Genomic DNA, 13,228 nt, shown 5'->3' on the forward strand with positions numbered 1-13,228 from the left:
AAAAAGTATTTTCATAACACCCATATATTTTAACAAATTTTTTACATAGTTTTTAATGGTTATTTATATTTGTTTACAGAAAGGTGCTAAAAAGTCAAAACTTCAGTTTAAAAAACTATTACATTAAAATTACTAAACACTCTTTTCTTTACAATGCATACACTATCTCCTAAAGTGAGTTATATATACCTTCCTCCTCTACATCATTTTTCAATGTCTTTTCTTCTTCAGGTTCAATTGATGGCTTTGGTACGACCACATCATCTTCATCTTCATCATCTGAAGAGAAATGATACAGCAAAATTGTTAAAAGTCCAACAGGAGCACAGTAAAAGTTCCATCCAGTTTAAAATAATATAAAAGTAAATACATTTGTGCATATGGAATAATTTTACATAAACTGATTCAGTTTCTACAATTTAATCCTTAAAAAGGAGAGCATTTTGTTAAAGTGAAAGAACATTAATCAGAATATTATCTACACCACTATTTAATATACAACAGTCATACCAAATTGCGTAGCTGTGTAAACTGAAACAGAATACATAAGCAATTGTAGAGAATTCACAGTGGAAATCTCTAAATTTACAAGCATTTATCATTCCAGACAGAATATGAAAGTACCACATAGTTTTATGTAACATGCTGACACATTAATGCTGCAGAATAAAGAAAATCAAATGTCTAAAATAGCCTACAGAGCTGCTGCTTACTTGTGATCTGAAACCATCAGTGTCTAATGGGTCTTCGTATGGCATAAAGATGACTTACATTAGCTTTCGGTATGCTATTCTGAGAGGCAAATTTTGCTAAAGATAATAGCTGAGAGATTACATTTTCTTTTCTGTCATTCTAAATGCAGGTCTCATTATCTGTATCATGTTTGGCAATGAGAATTTTAAAGCAAAATGTGTTTTCCCTAATTGCAATGAATAACGTAAAATGTTAATGTTCTGGAATACTGACAAGGTTTACAGCAGTTTTTACGTTACTACATTTTATTCTTTGAATAGTGTAAACCAGAAAATAACTTTAAATTACTTAGTGTTGTAGAATATGCATTTCCTATCTTTTCTTCCTCTCCTTCCTAAGGTAAGTTTCTGAAAGACTATTTTTATTGGTTAAACAGCTATGTCATCTGTCTATAAGGGAATGGCAGCAGGAGGCTACAGCATGCTTCATCACAAGGAACGAGACAGTATTCAACAGGGACTCTACTTGTTTGTCACAGACATTTCTCTGACCCATGTTCAAAGTTCTCTAACAAAAAACACACACACAAAAGAGTGGTCAAGGGATGGGAACCAGCTGCCAAGCCATGGTCCCAGCAGCCAGGCCAGCTGACTAGATAGCAACAACCAGATGGTACTGCTGGGATTGTGTGTCTCTGCTATGAGGTGGCAATGGGATGGCACAACATTTTTCTGCCTGACTGCTTCCAATCATGTCTTTCCCCAATGGCAAGCCTGTGCAATTACCAGCACTCCAGGAGGTCTACAGACAAGCCTTTACCCTCTAAACAAAATACAGCTTGTAGGCCATACCAGCTGCCAAACCACACACATAGTGATAGGTTTAGAGAGGTCTGAAAATCTTTCTAACTCCATAGTACAGGCAATAAAAATATAACTGTACCTGCAGGAAAGAAAGCTTTAAGTGACACTGTATAATGCTCACAATAATACAAACTCCAACTTAATCAAAATGATAATGACGTATGCCAATCCTCCATTACTTGAAATTGAGCGATTTTTACGTTCTGACAAGTTTACAGAACTAGGATAAATGACATGAATGATTTCAATATATGCTCATACTTTTGAACCAAATGGTGAAGGTTAAAATCTTTCCTTTCAAGGGCCTCAATCAGCCACAAAGGAAAACAGTAATCACTGTCTTTTCAGCCAGCCCAACCGCATTTGTCAGCCCTTTCTCCGTCAATGCAGCCAGAGCAATCAACCTGCCAAACATTCAGAATGGAAAAACAATCTGAAAATACAGGGTATAATGCACCTGCCAGTGAAAATGGCCATTTCAAGAAAAGCTAGTGATCTCAGTGACCCTGCTGAGGAGGCGGTGGTGCAAAGGGGAAAGAACGCGTAAAAGAATTCTTAGTGATCTCCACTCTCTTGCACATTGACACTTCCTTACAAAGCATGCCAATTACAGCTTTTGTGCTACTTAAAAAAAAAAAAAAAAAGCAAGCAAGCTTTTTTGGGCAAAATAATCACATGGAGAAACAGAAAGACACTGCTCCTTTTTAGATGGATTCGCATGTACAACAGACTATTAATCTGAAATCTGTATAACTTGTAGCAATTCTAAACTGTACTGTTCGAACTGCAATTCTAACGTCCAGTCACTGTGGGTGTGAATATGGATAAATTTATATTTAATAGATGTGACTGAACAGCAAATTGCAAGACAATTGATGTACAATGACAATTTAATTATGTAAAAATGTTTAATTGTTTCCCCAAGCAATCTTGCTGCAGTTAACAAAATGCCCTAAATTGAGAGGCTGGATTCTGGTCGCTCTGGACAGTTTACTCTAGCTTTAAATGTCATGAATTAGAAATTGCATCCCAACCCCCCAACCTTGCTGCATCACACTGATTTTAAGTACCATTTTCAATGACAGGAGTCAAATTCCTGTCAAATGCAGATGGTCAGCCTTTGAGTGCTAAGTGACCTCATAATCTACATATTTTACAAAAAAGATCCTGTAGCTGACTGCTCCTCCCTTTTAACATTTCAGCATAGATGGTGTCTATTATGCAGAGAGATACAAATTCCTTCATATTACTCTCAGTATGTGTTGTCAGCTTATGAGTTATTGCTGAAGCTGAGTGCTAGACACAGTAGAGCAGCAATTATTTCAATACATATTTAAGGTACCAGGGCTGTTGCCTCAATCCTATTTTTAGGTTTACGTATGTACAAACACCTCCCTCTCCCCAAGCCTTCTAAATTCTATTGTGGTTATTTTTCATTAAGCATCTATTTTATTTATATTATATAAAATGGATTAGTAAAAAATCTTGAATCAAAACATGAAAGGTTAGAACGATACAAAATGACAATTCACTTGCAAGAGACAAAAGAATGGTCCCTATCTAGAGAAACTTACAATCTAGAGAGACAGAATCCCCTGAAGAACAGGAAGGGTAAGAAATAAGTTTTTAATATTTCCTTTCTTTCGCCCCCACCCCCATCTCACTTTAACAATAATGGTCCAAGTGTTAAGTGTTTGCAGAGGGGCGATACAATAATTATGAATTAGCAACACACAGTGAAAAGAAGGTTAATTTTGAAAAAAGTTTACCATTTTAAATGAATTAAGTACCCACTTACAATCTAAATGCATCACATCACCAAAAATATCAGCTATATGATCTTAGACTGAACTTTTGAAGCAATCATCATCCCCACCTCAGTCTCTCCCCTCTCTTCATTACTGATTACTTTATCTGCTGGGTGTTTATATTACTTAAGTTAGCAATATATCAGATATAATTTCTAGCTGTTTTTTTTTTTAAATGCTAACCTTTTCTTCTTAACAAGATGAAGATAAATCAGTTAAAACTTTAAAAAACTGTACAGGAGCATGAAGACTGGAAATGGGACTTTGTCACATCAATTTATTGATGAATATTCATGACATTCTAAGTGGTTAACTCCATGTTTTTTTCTGACGGGAGAGCTAAAATTATAAACTAAACAGTAAAGAGTGCATAAAAGTAACAGTTACTTTTAAAGTGACAAATCTCATCGATGAATGCTAAAACCAGATTTAATGAACCACTAAATTTTTACTTTGAGTTAACATCAAAATTGTGATGTATTTTGGTGAGATGGAAATAAAAGCAGCACTGTAAATTAGTCTGCACCTAGCAATAACACTATAGAGTGAAGTTCCAGTTGTCTGAGTAATCTGTTGCTGCAGAGTAGGTTAATCAAAGTTAAATCATCTGTGAAATGGGTGGCTTTTGTTAAGCTGTAGTTGTCTTCATATTACGTTTTCCATCTGTATTTCATTGTATATTTACAGCACATACTGGGAACTACATGCATATATAAAACTCAGCTATTTTAAAACAGTATTGTTGTAGTATATAAATACTATATATGTTGTTTGTATTACGGTAGCAGCCAATGGCCCTACACGCTGAACTGTTAGTGTAAACCTGAGTTAAAAGAATCAGTCTTAACCAAATAATATTTTCATCATACACATTTTTATGGATTTTTTAAACCAATAATGAAGCCAGTTTAGAAGTCACCAATAACAGATTAAGATAATATTTCTGCATTAGATTTGTAGGTACCTGAAATAATTAGATATGATTTGCACAAATGCATTTTATTGTACAGACAGACTGCAAATACAGTTATTCTATAATCCAGAAGAGTAAGGAATAAAATAATTTTAAATTAAGATGTTCCCAGCTTTTAAGTATATTACATGTCAAAAGTGTAAGCCAAGTCCAGCTGGTTTTGAAGAAATATATTACTAAATAGTGTCCCAAGCAGAAACTGCATCTAACTTTATGTAGGTGGAATGTCTAAAAATGGGGTCTATCATTAACAATGCATCATTTAAAGCTCTATGCTAATTTTCACTTTTATACAGATCTAGTAATTTTCATCTTTATAATACTTGCATGTTAACATTTGCCTTTTTCTTGGTGTGTCTCTCTCACCAGACTCCAGTGTACTACACTTTTTAGTACCACTGAAAGATGACCGCTTCAGGCTTTCATGCAATATTCTATTCTTCTGCTTATCAGTGATTCACTGATTGGAAATCACTCTGAATTCCCTAACAAACATGAACAGCAAAACTTTCAAGGTGTTTGTCAGCCTGGACACTTCCACCATTTACTTTCTGAATGTACGGTGAGTTTTTACTTTACATCAAAATTGTGATTTATTTTGGAGACATGGAATGAAAGGCAGTGCTGTAAGTTAGCCTGCATCTAGAAATAAACATTAGAAAATGAAGTTCTAGTTGTCTGAGTATCTGAAAGGAAGATGTTAGAAGAGGGATTGTTACAGAGAACACAGTCACCTGATTTTTCTTAATATACTAGACATCCTAGTTTCAATGCTCTGCTGTACTGGAGTACAGTTTGGCACAACTGACTAAGGAGAGGCAAACATGGTGCTTTGCCATCTTTTCATCTCCCCCAATCATGGGCCTGTCCATATTGAATTGGCACAACTAAATCCAATCTAAAGACTGCACTAATGTTCTATGGCTACTATGAACAGCCCCTACATTGGCAAAAATCACCTGAGCACATTGTACAATAGATAGATAGATAGCTCCAGATAGATATCCTATGATGGGAGTGGGGAAAGCCAAAATGGGCTGGCTATGTAAACCATAGGTTAGCCAAAGATTCCCTCAAAGCAGGGGAAAACTCAGCTGTTCCTTTCAGTTTTGCAGTCATTTAGTACTGCTCTGGTACAGCACAGTACCAAGTTTTAAGAATTTGTTTAAATGCCAGTTACATAGGGTGTAGTCAAGGATACATACACACAAAATGTAAACATTCAACAGTAAGTGAGCCACATCCCATCTTATGTCTAACAAATCAGTGTTTCTCAAACCCTGCTCCATAAGTGCTTCCATGACAAATGTGCAACATGGCATTTAAAACAAGAGGTGATTCTACTGTCCCAGAAAGCTTCCATTGTCAACACATCAGTCATTAAGCAGAATTCCCTTGGATGCATATTCCTGTTTGGATTACACATGAATCATAACAAGTCTTTGACGGGTATCCCTGGTATTAAAATTCATGTCTGATCAAATTTGCTGACACCATAAAAATTGATGGGTAGCAAATCACAAGAGGACAGCCTTAATCTATAAAGTGACCCAGACAGATTAGGTCAGTGCAGTGATGGGCAACGGGAGAAGATTTAGCATGAATGAATGAATGAATTCAACACTCTACCTTATGGAAAGGTAACAAAAATAAAATAAGGAGAGAATGTAATCAAGACAATATACTCATTGCACTGGAACAAGTTTGTTTTAATCTCATCTCCTTTGATTACCTAAAGTAGAATTAGAACATAATCACTATAGCTGCTGCAGAGAAGGTGTGAAATTAGCACTGGGAAGAGTCTCTATGGGAAAATCTGTCCCTCAAATATGAAAAAAATTGAACTACTGCATGTGCTTTATTATTATTATTTTTAAAAAGATGTTTTTAAACAGATTTATCATCATAAAGCCTGGATTGTTTCTGACCAACATAGGAAGGCCACTCTAGAGCCAAGGACCCAGACGGAGCAAATTCAAGAGCCTTAAGACCCTCCATTGAGAATGTCTGGTTGCCTGTCCCCCATTATTTGTATTACCATAGCACCAAGGATTCCTATCATGGATCAGGATCCCACTTTATTAAGTACTATGTTCTCTTCCATCTGTAACGATAGATATTTGGTTTTGAGTCTAGGCACACACGATTTCCAACTGGTGGGTGCAACCTGAAGTAAGAGTTAGTAAATGTCCTTTATCAGTTTATTTTGTATTCTGGAATCCTGGTCTGTTTCAGCATTTCTTGAATTTACTTCATTTTAGGATCAAGAATTAAGAATAGACAATGTTCCCATCAACACAGCAAAATATGTATGAAAAAGGTGGCAAAACATTCATTCATGAATCTCTCTAAGACTATTCATTTCATCATAGTCACAAAATTGAGAAAACATGCATTGAGAGGTCATCTTATATCTCTGGTGTCAGACGAAAAGCAAAAGCACTTCAATCTCTCCAAGACACTGAGTTTCTCATAACTACTTTAAGGAACACAGAGATCATAATACATCTATACAATGATAGCTGAACAATTTTCATACCTTCCAATGCCTGCATCTACAACACATCTGGATTGGATGTGGTCACGTTTCATAAACGTAGGCTTGGTACAACAGAAGTGAGATAGAGGAGACCAGCTAGTGCTTGGACGGAAGACTTTCCAGCAAAATGAGAAAAGGTCTAAAGTCATGATTCAGTATATGGTACTCTTCCATCTGAGCCAGCACTGGGCCAATTGCGGGGGCACGACATAAAGAGGCACTGTGCTGTCTTACAGATGAGATGTAAAAATCAAGGTCCTCATTTAGCCCTGGTGTCTTAAGCCTGGTCTACACTGGCAATGGAGGTCGATGTAACGCCACTTACAGGGCTGGGGACAGCTCCAAGCAAAGTTCAAAAAAAGTGGCCTTTCGCATATGTAAGTTTTGCTGCCATTGCCCATCATCCCACACCTTAATAACAACACGATCCCACCAATCTGTGCTTGTTTCTCGGGACCAGAACTGGCGCTCCACGCACTGAAGATGGTGTGTGACAGCCTGCAACAAACAGGAAATGTTCCACTCTATGGCTTGTAGCAGGGCAGCCTCAGTAACATCGCTATTTTCCATGCTGTGGCTCCTCTCTCGCCTTTGAAAATACTGCAGGATAAGCTGTGAGGTATTTGTGATGCTCACAATGATAGTGGGATAGTGAGCGGGCTCCATGTCTCTCCAGCAACGTTGTGTGCATGGCATAGAAAAACAGCACAACAAAGTGTTTGTAGTTTTTTTGGGAGAAGGGAGGGAGAGAGGGAGCACACTGCATCATGGAAGGACAACAAGCTTCCCAAAAGCCTTTGCAGCTAGTTGCACTGTGGGATAGCTACCCATGGTGCACTGCTTTGAACGTTGACCGAAGTGTGGCGAGTGGGGACGCAAGAGCCCAGCGCAAGGAGCGGGATGTGATCATGCTCCTGCAACTTCTAAAATTCGGCAGGTGAAAGTCGATTTACAGTCTGCAGTCGAGACACGCTCTTAGACAAATTTCAGTTGAGTAGTTCAACCTAAATTCTCGTATAGGATAAGATGTTCTTCATTTCCTGTCTTAATTTCGGTACTGGGCATTGTTCAGAGAAGTGCTGCCTTTTCAACCCATCATCACCTATTATCATTTCAGGTATAATTTAAAGTTTGATGTTCAAAATGAAAGGTACTTAAATATCCTTAAAACTCAGTCAACCATTTTATCAACCTTGATACCACACCAGAGTGCTTAAAGAGGAGAAACTAGGCTTCAGCCTTTCTGAAGAGACCCGAGATTGTAAGTCATCCACTGAAAAGGTATGCAACTTCAAATAATATGTGCAAAAAACATTGTAAAATACTTAGTTAAAAAATACAGATATCCTGCTGTACATTCTATAAGTTTAAAGAATAAGGCTGAATGAACGAACTGTCTCTGATTGCTTTCCTGCCAAAGTCAAGCACCTAGGGAACAGCTGGAAGAGTCCAGTAAGGCTGCCTCTTTATAGTCTTTTTTTTTTTTTTTTTTTGGGGGGGGGGGGGGAGAGACAGAGAGGGTGGGGGAGGACAGAGGATTTGGGAGGAAAAAACAAATGTTAAATGAAGTTCAAAAAGTGTTTTTAAATACTTTTTAGGATGTCATAATTGAGTATCTGTGTCCAATTCACCTTACATTTTGTAGAAAAACTGACCTCAGCTCTGGATCTGATTTGTGGATTTTTATGAGGGAGCTGCCAAAATTAGTCTTATAAATGGAAATTCAGTTACAACCCTAATTATGAAGTGATTGCCTTCACTGTATAGTCAGCTCTTCTAATACAAACAGTTTGATTATACAACTAAAGGAGATTCCAATACACATTTTTGTCATTGTGGTTTCCAGTATACAGTATATTTTCTGTTGTTCTATGTAACGTCAGGTTAACCTATGGATAAACAGAACAAGCTTTTACGTATATTTCTTACAGTCTTGCTACTTACTTTATACACTGTCAACTAGAAATTCCTTAACTAAATACAACTTAGACTAGAGATTCATTGGAAAGGTATACATGAACTAAAGCTGTTCCAGTCTCACTGGCACAGTAATCAGGAGTACTTATTTGTCTGTATCCTCTTAAATATTTTAGATAGTTTTTTCCGTGACCATAGCTTCCCACATTTCAAGACTCCAGTTCACTTGCAATTTCACTTTGACTGTTGTGTTATTTGTAGCCCCCATATTAAGAGGTGTAAGCATAATTCCAAGTTATTTATTAAAGATATATTTGGAAAGAAGTCATATGAAAAAGACATTTAGGCTTCAAAGCACATTTAAGTCAGTCCCATTTCTTAATTCAAGTGTAAAGTCACATGATACGCACAGACACAAAACCAGCAGATGTACAATGCAATTAAAGTGGACACAAAGCAAAGAACTTTTAGGTTTGCTTGCACCCCACCCATCCCAACTTATCACTTCCAAGGGAAGGGTTCTGGTAATCATCACTTGGAGGCAGACAGTTCATTGTCTCACTCCTGAACTAAAACTCTTTAACTACACCATACTGGTGAGAGTGAAACTAACCAGGATCATGCAATCCCAAGCAATTTCACACATAGTAGGCACTTCAGCACACAACCCAAGTGCTAACTCTCCACCTTCCAGGGTGGACCTGAAAGAAGGAAGAAAAGGGAGGAAAAAAGAGGCAAAGCAAAAAAGGGAGAAACACTGACAAAGGAAGAGAAAGAGGGAAGACAATGAGAACTTTGGTAGCTCACTTAGGTTTTGAAATGGTTATAGGTGGGCTACTAAGATTGCCTTGTTAGATTAAAATTAATGTGTGGCAATTTTGTTTCCTGGAACTGATTTCTACTCCCTCTCCTCCTTGCCAAATCGCTACTAGCCAGAAGCTTTCTGGAAATAATGGGACAAGATGGTGAGGTAATATCCTTTATTGGACCAACTTCTGTTGGTGAGAGATATGAGCTTTCAAGCTTATACAGAGTTCTTCTTCAAGTCTGTGTAAACTAGAAAGCTTGTCTCTCACCAACAGAAGCTGGTCTAATAAAGGATATTACCTCCCCCATCTTGCATCTTTAATATCCCAGGACCAACATAGCTACAACATTGCATACCACAATGGAAATAATGAAACAGCCAAGAACCTCACATTTAACATTTGCAGTCTTTCCATTAGGACAGTGGTCCCTACATTTTTTACATCATGCCCCCCCCCTTACTCCTCTCCATGCTGACCTCCCCTCCTCCCCCCCGGAGCTGGGAACCAGGACCATGGGCGGAGGCTGCAGGCCAGCCCAGGGCTGGGAGCAGGAGGCCGGAGCTTGGGGCAGAGCAGGGCTGGGTGGCACTCCCTCCCCACCCTCCCCCGTGGAGGCTGGCCCAGGCCCTACCAAGCCCCCCCACCCCCAGGAGGGCATGCCCCACAGTTTTGGGACTCCTGCATTAGAAAATGCTGTTTTGGACTTTCCCAAAATTGCATGAAAGGTAGCCCAACATAGAAATAACCTTTATATTGATACCTATCGCCAAAAATACATTTAAGGGAATATTGTCAATTTAAATACACTTTTGTCCAATATTCTTACCTACTACTGTTACATATAACATAGTATCACTGAAAGGTTATAGAAAAAAATTTCAGTTTAACTTTGTCCATAGTCAGCTTTCACTGTCTGTGTGGATCTCATAGCAATAGGGAAAAGAAAGACTTTTGTGAAAATTGGAAAAAATGTGACTATAAAACCACCAAAACATGCAGAAGAATTAAGGGGAAGTTTTAGGACTTTGAACTATTTTAAGTGTTTTAAATTCACATTTCAAGTTAGTCTTCCTTTAAAATGTTTTAAGTTTAATCTTTGAAAAACCTAAACTGCCTTCTTCTAGACTACATATATGGGAAGATTGACAGACATAGCCAGTTGTACTTTCAATGCATGTTCTACCACTCTCTGTCATTCAGTGGTCTGGATATACAAATGGATGGAAGGAGCAGCATTGCATAGCTATGGTACAGAGAACTTCCTAGGCAAAGTAGTGGGTTATCTTCAGGAGAGTCAATGAGGGTACAGAATTTGAGTGTTAATCAACCTTAAAAGTGTACATTATGGACTGAAGTGGGATTTTCAGATTGAATTCTGAGTCCAATTGATTCAGTTCCCAGTTTATCATGTAAGTTACTAGTTTTAAACACCCTTCCCCACCCAAATTTCTAAAATAAAATGGTATACAATCATTTTGTAATACTAGAACTTGTTTGAGCACAGGTAACCAGAAAAATCAGGAATTCTAATACAAGCTCCATGACTTTGGAGGCCACAGAGAAACAAAGAACAGAACAGTCACTTAACCTCTGACTCAGTTCCCTCATCTATAAAATAGGGATATCTACTTACTGTCAGACATCTTGGCAGGCTTAGTAAAATACTTGGAAGAAAAATGCAATCCAAGGGCTAAATTTTATCTGTTCATTATTTTCCCTCAACCTATACTAGATTTGCAGCAACATCACGTTAAGGAAAGAGACTCTCGACCTTTAGCAGACTTAGTTTTTGTATTCTCTAAAAAGTAAACTCTCCTACGCACAATTTAGGCAATGAATTCCTGTTTTTTCAGACAAAAAGATTCTTTAAGGAAACACTGAAAAATTCTGAGATGCCACCCAAGTGCGATCACACAAACACTGAATTACATGATGGAAGGAGAGTGGAAGAGTTTGAAACAGACAGCAGATACCATGCCCAACACAATACATGAAGAATGTGAATGCACAGCTATATGGTACTTGCTAATGCAAGCTCTCAGAAGCAGAATTGAGAAGACTTCCAAAATAAAGAACAGTTGAAGTGCAAAGCAGCTTTTTCATGAAGTGATGAGCTCCTGAAGAACAATGTGATTCCTTTGATGTCACTACTGATGTACCCTTGCACAGGTAGCTTGATAAATAAGCATTCAGCCTCCATTTTGGCCAGTGCTCCAAGTAGAAGCCATCATATAAAAACAGAAAAGAAAACTACAGAAAAGCCTCTGACCTCGTAAGTATTTTTAAAAACCCACACGTATGAAGGGGTAGAAAGCTTGTTCAGAAGAAAACTGCTTTATCTATAATGTTGGACCAATACACAATAAGTATGTTTCATTGAAATATTAGTACATATTCCAATTTGTCAGGTAAATAAAATAATTTGTAATCTCAAACACTAGGTCTATATTTTTTTTGTGGGGAAATAAAAAACAAATAATTTAAATACAGAAGAAAAAAGTATTCTTTTCTACTCTGGCTTATCAAGTAATAAAGTTTAGAAACCTGCCCTATTAGGTATATGTTTTAAACATGTATTGGATTCCCCTACATGGGGGGAAAGAAAAACTCCTTTTTCAACAGAGAGCTAGTACTGAGAAAAAGCAAATCACATTTCTCTTCTATATAGCTGTGCTTCTAAAATGAGTGGCTTCAACATAACCCACTGTCAATGTTTAACAAGTGATAGTGTACTGATGCAAGTCCGAGTGTTATAAATTTGCATCGCACCTTTTCAGAGATTACACTTGTTTCTTAAATGCTAAGATTTAAGAACTAAATCTTACAAAATATAAATTTATCCGAATAAATTAACATATTGTCCATAGCTTTTATCTATATTTCCTTAAGAAGATGCCCGAAAATTAAACACAAACCCCAACAAAGCAAAGAAATACAAAACTGAAGTTGAAACTCTAAGCTCTTAATTTATATTCTCACAGTGAATTTGCTACTCATCAGAGATCAGGCAGGCAGTCACACATGTGACCTAATTCTCAGGTCTCTAAAGGTTAAAAGCAAGTGTATTAACCCATTATTCTTCTTTTAAAAACCATCTCTTTCCTGCAAAGAGAGCGAATTACAACTGAAGCCTTAACTTTGAAATTTCCAACTCTTTCCAGTTTGTGCCATAAATTAAGAATCAAACACAGCCTGTGATTAGCATATGCAACTCCTATTCTCATCAATGGAAGTCTATGTCCCTATACATAAAATTCATTTTATACAAATACAAGTCTTTGAGAGTGGCATTTTTCCCTATTAACTACTAGTGATCGCAGCATGCCACAAATGGCTTAGGAATACATAAGCCTTCAAATAAATTGATTCTGTTACCTTAATGTGCACAGAACACATTCTGCATTGTAGACTTAATGCTGGTTAAGCAAATAAATGTAGGAAGTCTTCTAGGAAAACTTTGTATTTGGGAGAGGAAAATACAAGTGCTTAATAGGTTTCCTTTAATTATTAACAAAATGCAGAATTACATTCTTTAAAAGATGTATATGGACTTATGCATTATACCAGACATCCCATGGATAACCTACACTTTACCAAGTCCAGCTCTGAAACACTATTCATTTTGT

The 13,228-nt window shown here is 37.2% G+C and overlaps 1 protein-coding gene and 1 long non-coding RNA gene across 4 annotated transcripts in view; one reads left to right on the forward strand and one right to left on the reverse strand.

The window, feature by feature from the left end:
• Positions 1 to 8,332, forward strand: part of LOC137153657 (uncharacterized) — a 28,039-nt gene extending 19,707 nt beyond the window's left edge. Inside the window, exons 2-4 of the long non-coding RNA XR_010919867.1 lie at positions 232 to 362; positions 4,707 to 4,899; positions 7,994 to 8,332. This is a non-coding gene — a long non-coding RNA (uncharacterized lncRNA). The remainder of the gene's footprint in view (positions 1 to 231; positions 363 to 4,706; positions 4,900 to 7,993) is intronic.
• DYNC1I2 (dynein cytoplasmic 1 intermediate chain 2) overlaps positions 1 to 13,228 on the reverse strand; it is a 40,786-nt gene that overhangs the window by 9,231 nt on the left and 18,327 nt on the right. For all 3 annotated transcript variants that reach the window (XM_067549252.1, XM_067549254.1, XM_067549253.1), the window contains one exon: positions 190 to 279. In XM_067549252.1, the coding sequence (XP_067405353.1) occupies positions 190 to 279 (90 nt within the window). The remainder of the gene's footprint in view (positions 1 to 189; positions 280 to 13,228) is intronic.

This window comes from Emydura macquarii, unplaced genomic scaffold (assembly GCF_026122565.2).
Source record: "Emydura macquarii macquarii isolate MOO-44397 ecotype Brisbane River unplaced genomic scaffold, CSIRO-AGI_Emac_v2 contig_1253, whole genome shotgun sequence".
NCBI lineage: Eukaryota > Metazoa > Chordata > Testudines > Chelidae > Emydura > Emydura macquarii.